Source organism: Balaenoptera acutorostrata, chromosome 15 (genome assembly GCF_949987535.1).
Source record: "Balaenoptera acutorostrata chromosome 15, mBalAcu1.1, whole genome shotgun sequence".
Taxonomy (NCBI): Eukaryota; Metazoa; Chordata; class Mammalia; order Artiodactyla; family Balaenopteridae; genus Balaenoptera; species Balaenoptera acutorostrata.
Genome location: NC_080078.1, coordinates 9645161 through 9664137, shown reverse-complemented (window position 1 = coordinate 9664137; position 18977 = coordinate 9645161). Strand labels below are relative to the sequence as shown.

At 60.9% G+C, this 18977-nt stretch overlaps 1 protein-coding gene across 2 annotated transcripts; it reads left to right on the top strand.

Moving 5' to 3' along the window:
- Window positions 1-1320: 1320 nt before the first annotated feature.
- STX1A (syntaxin 1A) lies at window positions 1321-18166 on the top strand. Of its 2 annotated transcripts, XM_007186544.2 has the most exons (10): window positions 1321-1362; window positions 9120-9197; window positions 9574-9673; window positions 12506-12580; window positions 13372-13445; window positions 13544-13652; window positions 13743-13816; window positions 14666-14803; window positions 16384-16494; window positions 16811-18166. In XM_007186544.2, exons 1-10 carry the CDS (start codon window positions 1333-1335, stop codon window positions 16886-16888), a joined length of 867 nt encoding a protein of 288 aa, XP_007186606.2. In that variant the 5' UTR covers window positions 1321-1332; the 3' UTR covers window positions 16889-18166. The 2 variants fall into 2 exon arrangements, with proteins under 2 accessions (XP_007186606.2, XP_057385269.1); XM_057529286.1 differs by lacking the exon at window positions 16811-18166 and having other exon boundaries at window positions 1323-1362; window positions 16301-16473.
- The last annotated feature ends 811 nt before the right edge of the window (window positions 18167-18977 follow it).

Genomic DNA, 18977 nt, shown 5'->3' with positions numbered 1-18977 from the left:
CAGATGAGTCCTGGTCTCGCATCTGTCAAATGGGGCACCACCAACACTTGCTCTGTGGGACACTCAAGGCTGAGGTCTGGACAAGTGACAGGGGTGTGGCTGCCTCACATGCCAGGCCACATCTGAGCTAGGCTTGGACCAGACTTTCCAGGGAAGGAGGGATGGCTGGAACAGTGTCTCCAGCCTGTCTGGCAGCCAGCTAACCTGTGCCCACAGTCTGGGAGAAGTGCCGGGCCTGGACACACTGGTCAGCAGGGGGCTGGCCCAGCTCCAGAGCAACACCTTGGCAGCCCTGGGGAAGGGAAGGGGGAGTGCTTGGCTTGAAGTCAGAGCATCTGGGCCAGGGCACAGAGGGGGCAGCTGGGGGTGTGTGTGTGGCTGCCGCTCAACAAGATGCTGGCAGGAACCAGAAAAGAAGCATCTGCTACTGACTAGCCCCCACCCACCACCCCTCCACAGTACTGAGAAGACCTTCCCATTAGTCCAGAGGAGTTTGGCCCCTGCTTAGCTACTCCCAGCTTCTAGCTAGGAAGTAGGATCTCAGGCCCGGGGCTGGGATGCAGGGCTGGGAATACAGGGAAAGGGGAAGGAGATGGGGCTATAACTTAGATCACCTTCCCCAAAAACAGAGGGGTGCCTGCATCTTGCTGGGAGTGGAAACTAAAGGAAAAGTGGTGGTCACTCAGCATCAGACTGTGAACTGAGGAATCCTGGGGAAAGAAGGGGCCAGAGCCTGAGTCTGGATGAGACGCTGGGAGAAGGCAGGACGGGTAGGGGCTCAAAGGCTGGAACTCTAGAGGGTTTTGGCTGGAGGAGGCTTTTGGAGAGGGATGCTGGAGGTCCCAAGGCAATAAAACTAAGGAGTGAGGTGGGGTTTAACCTCTAGCAAATCCCCGGGGATATGAGGGGCTCTGGGGGTGAAGAGCCAGGGTCCAGAAGGAGGGTTGCTGAGCGGCTGAGTCGAGGGATGGGACGGAGGGAGGACGGAGTTGGGACGGGAGGGAGCAGAGACTCTGGGAACCGACCCCAGGCAGGGATCAGGCGGGCGTTGAGAACGCAGGGGGATGAGGTCCCAGGGCTGTGACCCTTCGGAGGACCTGATTGGGTGGGGGGGAGGGTGGGCAGTGGGAGCGGGGAGCCAGCGTCCCAGAATTGGGTTCTAGGCTGGGACCCACCAGGGCGGGGCGGGCGCGGGGCGGGGCCGGGCTGGGGGCTGGGCCGGGGTCCCGGGGGCCGGGGCGGGGCCGGGCTGGCGCTGCGCAGCCGCGGGGCGGCCGCCGCGCATGCGGGGCTCACAGGGCTGAAGCCGGTGCCGCTGCCACTCCCGGGAGCATGAAGGACCGAACACAGGAGCTCCGCACGGTGAGTCCGGCCCCTGCGCGGCGCCCCTCGCCGCCCGCGCCCAGCGCCCGGGCTGCTCCCCGACCAGCTCTGGCGACCGCTGGGGCGGTAGTCCCTGCGTCCCTGGCCAGGGTGGGAGGGAGCAGTGCCGAGCCGGGGACCCCCATCCGGGTCCCGCCCCTTGGACCCACTGGGGTCACGGGCTCGCGTGAGCTCGGCTCCGATGGTTCGCGGACTGGCGGCTGGAGCCCGGGGTCCTGGATAAACTTTTCGGCGCCCCCTTCTTTTCGGGGGTCGGAGGGGTATTCTGGAATATCGGTGGCGGGACCGAAGCCTGGCCTCTCCCTCGCCCCGCGGAGCAGGTCCCGACTCTCTCTCCCCACGGTGCCTCATCTCTGACCCTCCTGCCCTCCCTCTGGTTTAGACAGACGGCGGGACCGGTGGGAAGGGGCCGCGGGCGGTCCCCTGTCCAGAGCCCCGCTGCAGGGCGCGCTGCGGAAACGGGGCGGTCGGGTGGGGCCGGGCTCCTCCGTTGGGCGCGGTCTCGCGGGGCGACCGCCGCCCCCATCACCTTCCATCACCTGTAGCTCCCATCACCTGTGGCTCCCCACCCGGTGGCGATCGGCATCTGCTGCCCGCCCTGGTCCGGGCGGGTCAGACCCGCTCCCGGTCCACCTTCCTGGCTTCCGGGCAGCCCGGGCCGGCGTTTCCAGACCCTTCCGGGGTTCCCTGGTCTGATTCCGACCTGAACCTATTTTTCCACCTGTGTTTCGGAGGCTCCTGGGGTGTGGCTTCTGGGGCGGGGTTCCGGTGGGGGAAGTAGAAGGATGCGCAAAGGTTCTGAGTCAGAGCCCGCCCTCTCCCAGCCCTGACAGAGACCCCTGCCGCCTGCTTCTCATCATCAGGGCCCCCCTCCCCTGGCCTCTGCTATTAACCAGGGTGTTCGCACCTCTCCCTTTAAAGATGGCAATCCTGGGGTGGGGGTCTGGGGGGGGACAGAGAAGGAAGGGAAGCCTGTCTGTGGGGAGAGGGGCATCAGGGCTCTAGACCCAGTTAAGGCTCCTCTGATGCCCTGGCTGACCCCCCTGCTGGAAGGCCCCCACCTGCTGATCTCTGTGGCGGGGGCTAGCTCAGTGTCTCCCCAGAACACTTCCCCTGCTACCCACCTTAGAGCCAGAGACCTGGGTCCCCTGCTATGGAAAGTTCCAAGGGTCCTTTGGACTTTTGATCCCATCGCTTGTCCTCTCTGCCCATAGGTTCCCTGCATTTGTGCCTGGGTCTCCCGCCCGTTGTACCAATCTTGTCTCCTGGGCAGCGTGGGGCTGGGACCTGTGCTCTCCTGCCTCCGTGTCCCTCTTGCTCTATCTGCCAGCCACCACTCTCCCGTCAGACCTGTGTTATTCCTGGCTGAGTGCCCAGCCCCCGGAGTAAACCCCACAAGGTTTCAAAGGAAGAAGATGCTCCCTCATGTCGTGTATGGTGTCTAAACACTTCCCCCACCAGCCCTTGTGGTTGCCCTCAAGTTTCCTGTGCTTGGTTGAGTCAGAAGGAGTGTGGTTATCTTGGTGATGAATGGCCGTGTGGTGCATTTGCTGGTGTTTGGGTGCCTGGTGGGTCAGGCGAGAGTGTATGTGGGAACCAGGTGATCAGGGAGAACACAGTCCTTTACATCTGACATTCTCTGACTCATCAGCTTCATCCCCTCTGCTGAAGGGAAAACTGAGGCACAAAGGAGATGTGGCTGGCCTGGAAGATGAAGTGGGATGGTAGAAAGGGGCTTCACCTAGTCCTAAAAATAGTCACACTCAGACCTGGCTGAGACCTAAGGCCTAAGAGATCTTGGGCTGTAGGAAGCTTGAAGCCAGCTCTTTGCTCTGGTGTGTCTGTGATTCCCCCCTTCCCCCCAGGCAGCCCACATACACGCACACACGCTAGCCAGAGTGGTCTTTAGGTGGTGAGGCCTGGCTTGTCTGAAAATAAACTGAGTCTTCCTCTCCAGACAGTCCCCCAGTCCAGGCATTCAGCGCCCATGCAGGCTGCTGTACTCATGGCCGGGTGGCTCTGCCCCTTGGGGGTTTCTAGCAGCCTTGAGGGTCCGCTGGCAGGAGCCCACACTGGGTGGGGTGGAACCATTAGTCTAGGGGGGCTGCCATTCCCACAGGTCTCCCTCTGGGCTGCATAGATTCCTATCTATGAAGTGGAGGTAGGAAAACCTAGAACCCAGTTTCTCAGGGCAAGAGGGGTGGTCACAGGTCTCCTGACTCTGACTCCATATCTGGGGGAGACCTTGAACCCCAGGAACCAGAATCCCCAGGAACTGAGACTCCAGTGCTAGCTGGGCTGGACAGAGGGTGGTGCTTGGGACAGCCACTTGCACCACACCCAGCCTCCCTCCCTCCTCCTCCCCCCTCCTCCTCCTTCCCCACCACATTTGGAAGGAAGGCGAAGGGAGCTTATTTATAAAAGTCACACTTGGGGAAGGAGCTAGCACGTTTCCTCAGCGCTGCAGGCCAGGCCCAGCCCTCCAGCCTTCTCCATCCCTCATCTCTTCTGGAGCTGATTCTCTCATGCAGAGGGAGAATGAAGGGGTCCTTGCGGGCCGGTGTGGGGACCTGAATGCTCTCCACAGCTCTCAGAGATCAAAAGGGCAGCCTGGAGGCCAGGACAGGTGAAGACCTGGGTCACCAGAGTATACAACCGGGGAGACTTTGGGGACAAGGTGTCCCCAGGCAGCCCCGCCTGGCCTGCAGCTGCCTCCTTCCCCCAGTTCAGAGGCCTCCCTGGTTTTCTTTCCGAGAACTCCTCGGAGCTGACCCACCCCTCCCTGGGCCCAGAATGGTGTTTATCTACATTCTGGGCCATGTGAGACACAGAGGGGCCTGCGACAGGAAAGAGGAGGGAGAATGGGGTAGCCAGACCCAGGGAGAACCTTCCTGGAAGGAGAGGACTTGGGATGGCCCAGAAGGAGGAGTTGGATTTGAATGGGAGGAGGGAGGGTGGTCCAAAAGAAGGGACCAGTGTGAGTAAAGGCAGAGGGGCTAGGATGCCCAACCGAGAGAGAATGGCGGGTGGGCCTGACATCTGGTCTAGAGCAGGGCCCAGCACACCGGGGCAGCACTCTGCTGACCGGTTCCCTTTTTCTCTCTCACTGCTGGGAAGAGACTGGGGGTCCCGGGGCAACAGCAGGCAGGTTGGTGCCTTAACCTCTCCACGCTCATTTGTCTGTGCAGTGGAGCCAGCCGGCTTTGCCCTGCAGAGCAGAAGAAACGGGGGGGTAAGAATAGACCCAGGCTAGGGGCCCCCTCCTTCCTTCGTTCCTTCTCATCACCTCCTTGGAGTTTCCCCCCCCACCACCAAAAAAAGCCAGTGGATTTGGGCACGTGTTCATCTGAGGTACAGGTGGCCTCCAGGAACTATCTAGTCCAACCTGCTATTTTACAGATGGAAAACTGAGGTCAGAAAGAGCCAGGAGTTTATCCAAGGTCACACAGCACCTGGAGGGAGGTAGAGCTCAGCCCCTCCCCACAGCCCGAAGCTGCCTCCCTGAGCTGCTCTGGGGCCCTGCTAAGGGGTAGACCCGGCTGAGGGCAGGGATCTGGGGGAGGGGGAGGTTTGCAGGATGGGGAAAGGAGGGAGGGGTCAGAAAGGAGAGCCCTCTCTTTCTGGAGACCCAGCTGGGTCTCTCGCACACCCCTGACTCAGCTCTGGGCCTCTCTGCTTTAGCAATACCGGCTTTGATTAGTCATTAAAAAGAACAAGGGGGAAAAAAAATAGCCCTCGAGACAGACAACAGCAACTGCTGCTCCAGCAGGAATGAATCAAGCCTGCCTGCCCGCCTGCCGCCATCCCCCAGGACGGGCCTGGAGGCTGCCTGGCCTCCGCACCCGTTGGAGGATTCACACTCTTACTTCCAGGAGGGTATCCTGGAATCCTGGAGCCTCTGCCTGGAGAGACCACCAGGGCTGCACGCGTGGTGGTTCTAGTGGGATATCCTCTCCCCTGTTGCAGCAGGTCCCTGTGGTGGGGCAGTGCTTGCTCACTCCCGCCCCGATTGTCTTTTCTGATTGCTCAGGCTAAAGGTGATGAGGCTGGAGCCGACATAGCCAGCCGGCCAGAGAGGAGTGAGACCAGACCAGTGATTCTCAATCCTGGGGGTGCTTAAAAAGAACTTAACCTCACCAGCCCCATCCCCATAGATTCTCATTTGGTCTGGAAGCTGTTTTGTTTTGTTTTTTAATCCCGCACCGAGAGACTCAGGTCCTGGGCCAGGGTTGAGAACCCATGAACACTAGAACCAAAAAACAAACACTAAGACAAATTGGATGTTGGTTGGATGTGAGAGGAGGAGGAAGAGTGTGGATGCTCCCCCCAGTTTCTGACTTGGGGGACTCTTGAGAACGGGGGTTCTGAGCAGGGGGGTTCAGAGAAGGGGGCTCAGGAGAAAGAAGTGGAACTTAGTTTTGGCCAGGTGGCAGGCAGGGTGCCCATATGATGTCTGGGTGGGTTTGTCCAGAAGATGTTTGTACCTTTGAGCTTATAACTGCCTCACGACTCCAGCTGCTGCCAACACGCTGCAGCCTCTCAAGTCCCCAACTCTAGTCCAGCCCTCTTTCCGGAGCTGTGACTGCCACTTAGAGAGGGCTGGCGGATTCCCAAGGGAGCTGGTGCCCTGATCATTCAGGGCTTTGGCCTAGATGTGGATGAAGTTGCAGGGGGCAACAAAGGCATAAACCGTCAGATTCTCACAAACTGAAGCAAGGATCAGAACAAATGAAGATCCTTCCCTTGAGCCCAAAATCCAACCAAGTAAACAGGGTGGGGAAGGGCTTGGGGGCTTTCCTTGGCAGGAAGAACTATATGATCACTTCTGTGATCCCTGGCTGCATTAACAGAGGTAGACTATGTAGAAAGAGGGAGGTGATGGGTCAGCTCTTTGGCACTGCTCAGACCACAATCAGCAGCAGATTCAGTTTATATCTTGTACTGCTGGAGAAGACAGAGGCTAAGTGGAACAAGTCTGGGGCAGGGGCTGCAACTTAAGGCCTCTGGGAAGGATCTGAAGGGGAGGGAATGGTCAACTTGAGAAGAAAAACCCGGGAAGGATGCGGATGCTACCTTCACATCTCTGGCGGGGCCAGCCCAGGGAGAGGGCACCAACAGGTTCTTTACGGCCTGGGGCCACACCGCAGGAAAGGGAAGGACTTTCTAACAATTGGGGCTGCCCCAGATAGGCAGAAGTGCCTGGGAGAGCTGGTGGGCTCTCCATCCCCGGAGGTGTGAAAGCTGCGGCTAGATGCTGCGGCCAAGGTGACTTTTCAGGTCCCTTAGGGCTTGAGAGTGTGTGCCTGTGGCCCAGTAGGGATGCGAATAGGGTGTGGGGAACCAGAGGAGCAAGATACCCACCCCAGGGAGCTGAGGAAGGCTTCCGAAGGAGGTGGCATCTAAGGACGAGGGGAATGTCAGCTTCATGGAATTGGCACTGCCGGCAGAGGGGGCCACGTGGGGGCAGCAGGGAGGATCGTGGGTAGATTATAGGGGCAGGGAGATGGTTATAGGTTATAGGCGGAGTGTGGTGGGATCAGATTTCAGGCTGGGGCAGTGAGTTGAAGAGGGGGGTGAGGGTGAAAAGGTCCTGAGGAGGAAGAAGTAGTAGCACTTGGTAAGGAAGGGTACCCTTGGAGCATCCCCTCCATGTTTTGCTCAGAGCCACAGCTGTTTGACCCAGGCTGTGAGGTCAGGCCCTAAACCCTCCAATTGATAGAGAGCATGGAGGAAGATGTGGCATCTCTCCCGCCACCCTTCTGTTGGAGAAACTACACAAGTCCAGCCTCTGTGCAGGGAGGCTGTGCAGGTAGCAGGTCACAACTGGCTGGATGCCTGGAGAAGATAAGTCCATTTCACAGATGGGCAAGCTGAGGCCCAAAGGGAGGCATCAGCCCCGGGGTCCCTGGCAGTGACTCTCATCTCCAGTGACTCCGGCCCCTTGTCTTTGGCTCTAGCTGGTCATCACTCCGGAAGGGAAGGGAGCTGGAAAATTCTCCTTCTGCCTCTTCCCATCCACCCCTATCCTTCTCTGGGCACCAGAAGGACAGAGAAGCCAGGATGCTGAATGGCAGGAAATCCTAGGGCCACTTCCCAGCCTGGCAGGCTGCCAGGGAGGGGGCCCTGGGGTTCTCCAGGCTGCACCCTGCCTGGGTGTTCCTAGGGAGTGCTCCTCTGGCTTGGTTCCCGGGCCTTAAAGTATGGAAATGGCTCCTAGATTCTCTGTGGCTAAGGGTGGGCTTGGTGGGGGATGGGGGCCACCTGGCGGCAGCCACAGGCACTTGTGGGAGCGAGGATTTATTTTAGCTGCTGGGGGAGGAGGTGTGATCTCTTTAGGAGGGGGGCCACCTCCATAAAGCTCCCAACCAACCCCCTCCCTTGGTTGGTCCCACTTTGGTGGGGTAGTGGGACCCCGAGAGCCCCAGGGCCACAGCCCTTACAGAACATGCTGGGCTTCCCCATCCGTTCTCAGCCCACCTCCCCCAGCACGGCATCACTGTCCCCATTTCACAGAGGAGCAAACAGACCCAGAGGGGAAGTCCCTCAGCCAGTCAGTGTCTGTGCTGGGCCCAGAACTCGGCCCCTTCCCCAGCCGGCGGGGCCCCAGCCTCCCTGGCCCCTCAGCCTCCCAGTCCCCTCAGCCTCTGCCTGTCTCCATCCTCGCAAGAGAGCATCAAGGTGAGGGCTAGTGCCTCCTCCCTGTGGGACGCTGAGAAAGGAGGAGGCATGACCCAGCCTGAGAATCCAGGTGACCATCCTGCCCTGAGCATCTGGGCCTTGGCTGTGGAGAGGGACCTTGGCCTTGCCAGCAGAGTGGGCCGACCATGGCTGATTCCAGGTGTGGGGCGGACAGTAGTGAGCGTGGCCGGCATGCTGGGAGGTCAGAGGTGTAATCACCCCCACCTCCTGATGGGCTGGCTTTTGTACGGCTGCCCCTGGGGCCGCGGGGTGAGGCTTGCACCTGCAGCTGAGGCAGGCCCTGAGTCAAGTGGCAACGTGACTGGCCTCTTGTGCCTGCCGGACCCAACTCTGGGCCTGGAAGGAAAGAGGATCAAGGTCAATGTCAAGACTAACAAGGAGGGAGAGTTCCCCGAGCCGTCTGAGGGAGCAAGCCTGGCGGATCACAGAGGCCCCTCACAGGCAGTAGCTCTCAAGCTGGCCTGGGTGCTGTGGGGATGGCCCATATCTGAGCCATTCCACCTTTTGGCAGGGAGGTGGTTGTGGTGCCCAGGCCTCCCCCTGCAAGGCCCTCTCCTGAGAGGGAGCTTGGAACTCAGGGCCAGCTTGGGAACTCCAGGCAACCTGTCTCAGACAAGGTGTGAGCTGGGGCCAGTGGCCGGGGGACTAAGCCCTGAGGTTTGCTTGCCTAGCCTGTGGCAGGGCCTCCCCAGCAGCACCCTAGGGTGAGGGGTGTGCTGGGAGGACCCCAGTCCTGTGGGGGAGGGGAGGCAGCTGAGCAGGGGAAGGAGTGCCTGGCACAGAGGGGGATACTTGGCCCTGTCCCCAACTTGACAGGCAAGGCCTCTCTCCATGATCATGCTGGGTCCCCAGGGATCCTCCAGGTCTCACTGTGGCTGGAGCTGAGGGCACAGCCAGGCCTTGTCCCTGCCAAGGGCCCTGGAGCTGCAGCCTGCGGGCCTGTTGTATGTGGATGCTGGGCAGTTTGGGTGTCCCAGGTCCAGCGGAACCCAGTGGTCCTAGCACAGGTCCGCTCATGTGTGCACACCCCTGTGCAGGCCAAGGACAGCGATGATGATGATGATGTCACTGTCACCGTGGACCGAGACCGCTTCATGGATGAGTTCTTCGAGCAGGTGGGAGCAGCACACCTGCCTCTCCCCAAACACTGGCAGACCCGGGGTGGCCACGTCTCACCTCTGAGGCAGGCCAGGGCTCTTACACACCTGCGCCTGGCTCAGCAGCCCACAGGCGCCAGTTAATGAGCCCATTTTGAGAGTGAATAGACTGAGGCTCAGAGGGGAGCAAAGTTTGGGATGGCCCATTCCTCCCCACTCCTACCCCGGTCTAGAAGGATCCTTGGAGCAGCCCCGCCTCCCCTCACCTACCCCCTGAAGCCTGGCCCAGTCTGGCCCTGAGCCCTGACCTTTAGCCCTACTCTGGGCAAGCCCTGGGCCCAAGAAGCCCCCTCCCTGGAGTTTTGCCTCCAGACCACCTGGCCTTGGTCCACAGGTGGAGGAGATCCGCGGCTTCATTGACAAGATCTCAGAGAACGTGGAGGAGGTGAAGCGGAAGCACAGCGCCATCCTGGCCTCCCCCAACCCTGATGAGAGTGAGTGTGTAGGTGTGAGGGGCCCCACAGGCCTCCAGGAAGGCGCTGCTGCGGAGGGACGCCCTTCATTGCTGGTCGGCTGAGGGCTGCCTGTGCCTGGCCAGGCTGGGGAGGGCTCATGGGAAGCCTCAGGAAACACAGCTGTCCCAGGCTCGGGGTGCGGGTGGTCAGTGCCCAGTACCACCTGCCGGATGCCTGGTGAGAAGGGCGGGGTCAGGCGCCGGAGCCGCCCTCCCCAGGTGAGCTGGCTGTTTTCTAAGGCAGCACGGCTGGCCGGCCGGCTGTAGCCCTGGGATTCTGGGAGGGAGCAAGGAGGGAGGCAGCAGCCTCTGATCAATAGCAGGCCTCTCAGCGCAGCCTCTCCCTTTCCCTCGCCTCCCCAGGGGAGCAGATGGCAGCTCTGAGGCATCAGCGCTGTGGGAGGGCAAGCCGGCCAAGCAGGCAGAGTTTCCGGAAAAGGCTGGCAGCTCTGGCACTTGGCCATTGGTACCCCGGAGCCGGGCGTTCTCAGGGCTCCAGGAAGTCACCTCTCTCCCTCTGCACAGGGAGGCTGTGTGGGTCTGCGTTTCACTCTGTCCCCAGACGGGTCCCACTGACCTGGCTGTCACGATTCCCGTGGAGGTGTTGATTACTACTACACTAACATGGGCCAGGCTGACAGCATGCAGGCCCGTGACCCCCTCCCACAGAGGGGGCTCACCCTCAGCCCTGGGGAGGCAGTGACGGGCTGGGGCCCAGGCCAGCCACCTGGACTCATGAGATTGGGTGTGTGCACTGCCTGCCTGTTCTCGCGGCTTGCTCACCTCCTCTCTCCCTTCTCCAGCTCCTTTGGAAGGCGCCAGCCTATGGGGCCCCAGGACAAAGCACGGGGGAGGGTCCGGCTGCTGCCCAGGTGTTCATGGGAAAGGACCTACGGCCCATAGCCCACCACCCAGGCACCCAAAGCTTGATTTTGTTCTCAACCCCAGCAATGCCTCTCTATCCATGACCTCTCAGCCCCAGGCTCACAGGAGCCCCAGGCTCCTCAAGCACCCAGAATAAATCTCCCCACGGCCCCAAAGTGTGCTTGAACCTGAGGCCAGTGCCAGGCCCTTTGAAGGCAGAGTGAGTCAGCTGGGAGCCGGCGAGACTGTCCCAGGAAGAGGTGGAAAGGAAAGAGGGACACCCCAGAGCAGGGCATATATCCAGTGCAGTCGCTGTGTCCTTCTGCTTTGCCCCTCTCCCTAGAGGTTTGTCTGGGACGGCAGTATGTGACGTGGTTTGTCTGTGGGCTCATGTGTATCTGGGTCAGCGCGTGTCCCTGGTGGGTCACTCCTGGTGAGGCGCAGGAGGGGGCTGACTGTGGGGTGAGACTATAAAGAGCTGGGAGTTGGCCCCTCACCTGCTGGAAGGTGGGGCAGGCGGGGGGCGACGGAACTGCCCAACTCCCCCAGCCTTGGCTGCCTTGTGCCAGCTTCATCAGACATCACTAGTGACCAGTTTAGAATCGCCACCCATGAGCTGGGCAGTCAGGACCCGGCTGACGGTCACTGATGTGGGCTAACAGGCGCTCCCCAAGGGGAGGGGCTCCCCATTAAGGGTTCTAGGGCAGAGGCGGAGCAGAGTTGAGGGGGCATCACAAAGAAAGTTGGCGGTGAGTGGGGGCTTTCCTGGGCCAAGGCTTGCTCTGCCTCCTCTGGGGGCTGCCGTCCAGGCTGGGCTATTCTGGGTCTGAGCAAAAGAGGCTGCGACGTCAGAGCAGCTGGTAACCGAGTTTTCCTTTGTTTCTACAAACAAGGCCTCTTCCCCCACTGCTGGAAGCCCCCCACTCCACCTCATTCACATTCCACTTGGGAAGTGGCCCTCCCACTTGATCAGCCACTGTAAATGCCCCTCCCGAGTCCCCTATGGGAGAAGCCCCAGCCCCAGAAGCAAGCACAGAGTGGATGAGAAAGGTTCCAGCCAGGAGCTCAGTCCTGGTTTCTCCAGGGGGTGGAGCCATGGGGGGGCTGCCCTGAGGCTGGGCTCCACCCAGCACCCCAGAGGGAAGCAGCCATCTTGCCCCACTTTGCCAGCCAACCCCCCGCAGGGAGCAGGGCTAGCTGGGCACCTCCGTGGCCTCTGCCAGCTTTACGGAGATGGTTCCGGTTGGAACAAGGGCCAGAAACTACGCCACAGCCCTCCCCCAGCTTCGCCCCCTCATAGGCCCCACTGCATGCTACCTCTAGAGCTGACTGTACCCCAGGGGCCCACCTCTTTGAAGCTCTTCTCCCAGCTCCCACCCAACCGGGTGCCTCCAGCCCCCATCCACCTACCGGGCACTCAGCAGTTGGCCTTCACTGAGCTCAGCACCTGGGGAGGGGGGCTTTGTGAAGAGAACAGGGTCTGCCCTGCCCAGGGTGCTTGATGGCGGCTGGCTTCTGCCTCCTTGGCCCCTGGCCCGCATCAGCCCATCAGCTGGATGTTCACCCCCAGAGCCACCAGGTAGCGCTAGGTGAGCCCGTACCGCCACCTTCGACTCAGGCAAGTATCAAGTAAACGTTCCCCAGTGCAACCTCCAGCATCACCAGCTGCTCCACAATTACTTCTGCCTTAAATTTAGCCCCATCTGTTGTCTGCAGGGGGCTGGGGGAGCCAGCGAAGGCGGAAGGGAGGCTCCTTGGAAGGCACACGAGAAGGGGTGAGGCTGCAGCTGGTGTGGCCGCAGCCCGGGATTGGAGGGGCAGGCAGACGCTTAGCCAGGGGCCGAGGGGAGACCCGGGGTCTGCCCAGAGCCCCCCCTCGGGCCTGAGCCGGAAGATCAGGCATGGGGGAGCCCAGGGTGTCTACCCGCCACCCCTTCTACCTCCCCAGAAACCAAGGAAGAGCTGGAGGAACTCATGTCTGACATAAAGAAGACAGCAAACAAAGTTCGCTCCAAATTGAAGAGTGAGTCTGGGCTCCAGGCCTTGTCTGGGATATGGGGGGCACTCCAGGCCTGCTTCCCCCCACACAGCCCATGGAATTTCACTGACTCTGAGGGGTACATTGGGTCTTGCTTTCCTTTGTGCGCCATTTACTCAGCAGCTACCTGGCAAGGCCTGTTTGTGCCAGGCTCTGGGCTGGGCCTTGGGACACATGCCTGAGGCTCCGTCCAGCGAGTGTTCCACTCTGGGCACTGTCAGCTAAAGGGAGTTAAAGGAGTGGCCAGCAGTGCCTGGTCCCACACAGGAGCCCCCATGCACTCACGTGAGCACAGGCAGGCATGCCCCGGAATGCACAAGCCTAGGGGTCCCGTGCCCTGTGCTTGTGGCCACCTAGCCCTGCCCACCCCCCGACCCCCTCCACGGCATGCCCCGCTCCTCACTCCATGCACAGCCTTCCTGAGCAGGAGAGAGACAGCGTGGGCCTGAGCCACCAGGCCTAGCGCATAGTAGGTGCACACACACACACACACACACACACACACAGATACACAGCTTGGTGTGTGCCCGAGGCCTCACAGGTGTGTCTGTGTGTGTGTGTATGCACGCAGCCACACACACATCGTGCCTGGAAGAGCCCTTGTCGGTCCCTCCTCCATCAGTGCCGGGAGCCCCCTCTTGCTCTGCTTCCTGTGTGACCCCACTCAACAGACAACACAAGTCCCCCCCAGGGGAGGTCCTGAGCCAGATCCTGGGTGTGTGGGTGGCGAGGCAGCGGTGAATGGGGCAGGTTATCAGCAGCCGGCTGTTCCCCAGGCATCGAGCAGAGCATCGAGCAGGAGGAAGGCCTGAGCCGCTCATCCGCTGACCTGAGGATCCGAAAGACACAGGTGTGGGCGGGACCTCTGGGGCGGGCAGCCGGGCACCTGAAGCTCTGGGGCCCGGTGGGGCTGGGCCTAACACCTGCACCCCCATCTCGGGCCCCCAGCACTCCACACTGTCCCGGAAGTTTGTGGAGGTGATGTCCGAGTACAACGCCACGCAGACTGACTACCGCGAGCGCTGCAAGGGCCGCATCCAGAGGCAGCTGGAGATCAGTAAGCTGAGGGGGTGGGGCCGAGGGGCGGGGCCGGGCTGCCGCCGACCACCCTGAGGAAGGCCGGGCTCAGAGTGACCCCTGCTCACAGCCGGCCGGACCACGACCAGCGAGGAGCTGGAGGACATGCTGGAGAGTGGGAACCCCGCCATCTTTGCCTCCGGGGTGAGTGTGGACCCCTCCCCCTGGGGACCCTGGTGTGCGTGCAGAGCGCTGGATCTGGGCAGTCTTTGGACACAGCCACCTGTGAGGCAGGTTTTAGAGAAGAGAAGGCCGAGTCCCAGAGAGGGTTAGGGACCAGACAGAGGTCACACAAATGTTAGGGGCAAAGGTGGAATTAAGACCCCGTCTCCCGGTTCCTCCCAGCCGGGTCCGCTTCCTAGTTACCCCTGCACATTTGCCACTGGCTAGGGGCTCCTTCCACCAGCCTCAGGACCTTTTACCCCTCTTGGAGGACACAGTGCCCTTGGCCTCTCTACATTCAAGTGAAGCTCCATGTTCTACCCGGCAGGGGGGCTTCCTGAAGGAGGTGGCACACAGGTAGGGGAGGCTGCTTGGGCGTGTGGTTCTACGAGGGGGTGTCAGCTACATTCAGTGTGGGAGGAAGAACAGGAGGAGAGGGGATGGGAGAAAGGCCGAAAGGCCGTTCAAGGCCTGGGCCCCTCGGGGCAGTCGTCTCGGGCTCCTACAGCACTGGTGGTTAGAACTACCACTCAGCTGTTACTATGCACGGGCACAGGTGGGGAGCGTTAGCCCCATGTTACAGGTAGGAAATCTACAGGTAGGAAATCAGGTCTCAGAGAAAGTAGGTAACAGCTAGTAAGAGCCGAGCAGAAAGTTGGGGGAGAGCTGCGGCTAAGGAAGAAGCCTCAGGCTCTGCTTCCAGAACGTTCTGCTCAGGCCACTGCCCATCCCAGTGGCCTGCTTCCACCCTTGGCCTCTTGCTGTCCCGGTCCCCACCCCGGCTCACTTCAGCCGGTCCCTGGGTCCCAGCCCACTGCTCCCACCCTCTAGATCATCATGGACTCCAGCATCTCAAAGCAGGCCCTGAGCGAGATTGAGACGCGCCACAGTGAGATCATCAAGCTGGAGAACAGCATCCGGGAGCTGCACGACATGTTCACGGACATGGCCATGCTTGTGGAGAGCCAGGTGAGTGCCCGGGGCCCCACTGTCCCTCGCCCAGCCCCCAGCAGCACCCAGGGCTGCACTAACCCTACCCTCTCTGCCTGCCATGCTGCCCTGCCCGGGAGGGACCGAGTCTTCAGGTAACTAACCACGTGCTGTTGAAAGTGCCCCCAGGGTCCTGCCCACCTGAAGGATCCTCTCTGCATGGCTCTGCTTGGCCCTCCAGGACCCCAGGCCCTGCATGGCCCTACCCACCTTCACCCAGCCTTGTCCTGTCTTGTTCACCAGCTGTGTGTCATGTGGGCACTGTGGATGGGCACTTTTCTAGAAGCCGGAGGTATAGCCGTGACCAGGACAGCTGAGGGCCTGCTCCCTGAGAGCTAATGTCTGTTGGGCAAAAGGGCAGCATAAGTAAACGATGAATGGCATATTCTCCAGTTGTGCCAGACGTTAGAAGGAGGCGATGTGACAGAGCAGCGGTTCTCAAACTTTAAAGGGCTCAAGAGCCACCTGGAGGGCTTGTTACACGTTTCCCTATTCTGGTCCCCGTTCCCAGAGATTGGTAGGCGGGGTGGGGGTTCATGAACTTGCACGTCTCACAAGCTCAAGGGTGATGCCGACGCTACTAGTCCAAGGGCCACACTTGGGGTGACACAGTCACTGCAGTGGCCACTTTGGACGGGGTGGTCAGGGAAGGCCTCTCTGAGGAGGTGGCATTTGAGCTCCGAAGACTTCCCAGGGTAAGAGTGAAGAGTTGGCCCAGACAGAGGGACCAGCAGCACCACAGTCCCAAGACCAGCAAGAGCCTGACTTATGTGAGGAGCAGAAAGGAGGTCCGGGCGGCTAGAGCACGGGGAGAGCTGGAGATGACAGGGATGGGGTCTCGGCAGGCAGTGCTGGGCTGCTGGAGTCTCTTCTAGATTGGAGGGTCTTAAGTGTGGGAGTGGCACGGCCCGAGTCAGGAAGTAGGGAGGCCTTCAGGGGGCTGCTGCTTCCACTGGGGCGAGAGACCATGGCGCTGCGGACGCCAGCGGGAGCAGTGGGCTTGGAGAGAGCGGCCAGCCATCAACACGCTGCTGCTGGGAGTCCTGGGCATTGTCATGGTCGAGTGGCCTCTGGGGGCTGCCTGGGACCAGACTGCAGGGCCCACGAGGCCTGTGGGACTGCGCAGGGGGGTCTTAAAGGTTGAAGACCAAAGCCTGTCAGGGCTGGACGGAACCATCATGCCTGGGGAGGATGGAGTCGGGGACTCACCGTCGTCACTATGGCCAGACTCCAGCCCACCCACTCCCGCCCCTGCCTTCCTCTGCCCAGTGCTGTCCTCTGTCCAGCCCCGGGGTCAGGGCCCCTTCTGAGCGTCCTCTGCATGGTCCCCGCCCCCTTGGCTGAGGCTGCATGGCCAGTTCCCGCCCCAGGATGGCTGCATTTCAGGGAGCTGCGCGGGGTGCCTGGCAGAGGCGAAGGGCACAGGTGAGAAGCTCTACCCCATCCTCCTCACACTCCCCTTCTCTCTAACCTCAGGCTGCTTTCCCGAAATCCTGCCCTGGGCCCCCTCGTAACCCTGAGGGGGGCCCTCTGGAGCTCGGGTGCCCCTGGCCCTGCAGGGAGAGATGATTGACAGGATTGAGTACAACGTGGAACATTCGGTGGACTACGTGGAGAGGGCTGTGTCCGACACCAAGAAGGCCGTCAAGTACCAGAGCAAGGCTCGCCGGGTCAGTAGCCCCAACCCTGCCTGAGCCCCCGTCCTCACACATGCACAGAGCCCCCGGACCATCACAAACCCCTCCGCATCCTGCCTGCACCCTCCCTCAGCTCTGACCAGAGCCTCCAGCGCCCAGTTAAAACCCCACCCAGACACGTTCCAAGCCATCACTTTCTCCCTCATTCAATCCCCCAGACTCTCCAACCCTTATCCCTCACCAGAGCCCCCTCCCCAGCCGCCCCACAGCCTCAAAGCTCTGCCCAGAGGCTCAGCCTCCCTCCTGGCTCCACTTCTGCGCTGAGGCCCCTCCTTGCCTCCCTGTGCAGAAGAAGATCATGATCATCATCTGCTGTGTGGTCCTGGGCATCGTCATTGCCTCCACCTTCGGAGGCATCTTCGGGTAGAAACCACCCCACCCGCCACTCTGCTCTGGATGGCCCACCCCCAGGAGGCCCCCTGGCTGCTGCCACCTTCTGGCTCGAGCCCTCTCCTCCCCACCCCATACTGCTCCTTTCTCTGCACAGGGCCCCCCATTCCCACCCTGCCCTGAGCCGTCGTGTGCATGATCTTTGTGACAGTGTGCGTCTGTACAGAGGAGGCAGAGGGGAGCCAGGCTGGGAAACAGCCAGCCGGGTGGGGATGGACCAGCAAGGGACAGACTCAGGCCCTGGCCCAGGCCACTCCCCTTCTAGGCAGGGCCGCCTGGGGTAGTTAGCCATGCTCCCCTCCCCCGGCCTTCAGTAATTCCACTCCAGCCTGGGGTCTGCCCTCTCCTGGGATCAAGGCTCTCTGGACCCCAACCTTGCCTCCTACTGACCAGCCCATCTGCCCCATCCTGTGTCCTCTCCAGCTGTCCCCATAAGCCAAGCCCCCTGAGGGCTGGGGACCAGCTGGCCACATGGTGCTGCTTTTCAGGTTAGGGGAAGGGTGGCCTTGAGAGACAGCCCAGCTCTAAGCCTCTAACAGCCACTCACTGCCAGGGAGGCTCAGGGTGCCGTGGCGGGTATGGCTTCTGGCCGTGTCAAGACCAGGCTTCCTCCCCTGCCTCGGGGCAGAGTCCAACAGGTCTTCAGCTGCCTCAGCCTCTCTTCCCACATTCCTACAGCCCCAGGAGCAACCCCTTTGGGCTACGCCTGACCCCAGGTAACATTCTGGAAGAGGCTGACTGGTGCCTGGTCTCCAGCCGCCCTCGGAGCTAGGGAGGCAGAGCAGGCCCCGGTCAGGCCTCTGCACTGGTGAAGCCCACGGCCCGGGCCAGCCACTCTCCCCGGCAGGCCCTAGTCGGGTCCTCAAGCCATTGTGTGTTGCATGTTTGGGACAGTGGTCCCTGCTCTCTAGTGCTCGGGAAGTCAGCGTCCCTTCAGGCACCCGCAATCTCTTCCTGCCCTTGCTGCCCACCACTGACATGCCACGTGGGTGTCAGGTGTCTAGGATGCAGTATTCAGCAGCCAGCCAGGGAGGGGCACCTCCCTCCTCCCCACTGTCTCGGGACTTCTCAAGTCTGAGATGTGCCCCCACCCAAAACCCGTCGCCCGCTGACAGGCAAGGAGCGTGCATGCGAGCGCATGCAGCAGGGGCCGGGGCCAGGGCTGGGCCCCGCCTTCCCTCGGCTTTGCTCCTGCCCAGTGACTGTGACCGCTGTCCGTGTTGCCTTCTTGAACAGCGACTCCCCTCCCCCTCCTCCACCCCTTCACCAAAGGTCTTGGTACAACCAGCTGCCCATTTTGTGAAATTTTTATGTAGAATAAACATTTGTACCTGTACCGTGCCTCTGCTGTAGACTTTAGTGTCACGGCCTTCGGACTGGAGCTGATCGTATGTGGCCCCATGGGGCTCAGAGACCAAGGATCCCAGCCGCCTCCCTTGGCCTTCAACTTCCAGACCCTCTGGCCCCTCCACCCCAGCTTGAACATCTCTCAGCTCCTGCTTAACACCTGATGCCTATTCTGTACTGTGGGCCCAGATCTACCCCCTCTTCCCACTTTTCCAGGAGTCACAAGCCACCACTGGATCCCCTCTCATCACCCTGCTAGACAGTCCCCCCCACCAACCCGGGGCAGAAGCTGCCCTTCTGACCACTAGTGATTGGAGAGAAGACAGGCCCCAGAGGCAACCAAGTGCTGGACTGGTCAGCTGATGCGGCGGCTCGGGGTTAAAGTCAGCCCAGGCCGCTGGGCTGGATAGTGCCTTCAGACCAAAGGGAAACCAGAGACTGGGCAGAGGCCTCAGGCCAATGGGTACCACGGACACCTTTCATTTCATCCTGCCCATGCTTCCCAACTTTGCCTGGTGTTCTAATACATAATATAGTCTCCTCTAAGTCACATATAAGCAGCCCTAAATTAATCTACCTTGTTCCTTGCAGGTTAAAAGAATGCTTTCATACATTTAAGTTCTTTAAACCTAACTCATAACCTGGGAATCAAGCCCCCACCAATAGAGGAACTTCAGAAATCTGTTTAGGATCACAGAGCTGGAAAATGCCAGAGCCGG

Excerpts from the sequence above, each read along its gene's own strand:
- STX1A (XM_007186544.2), top strand. The coding sequence starts at position 1,333 with ATGAAGGACCGAACACAGGAGCTCCGCACG. Across the intron at positions 14,804-16,383 it reads CCATGCTTGTGGAGAGCCAG|GGAGAGATGATTGACAGGAT; the intron begins GTGAGTGCCCGG and ends CTGGCCCTGCAG. Across the intron at positions 16,495-16,810 it reads ACCAGAGCAAGGCTCGCCGG|AAGAAGATCATGATCATCAT; the intron begins GTCAGTAGCCCC and ends CTCCCTGTGCAG.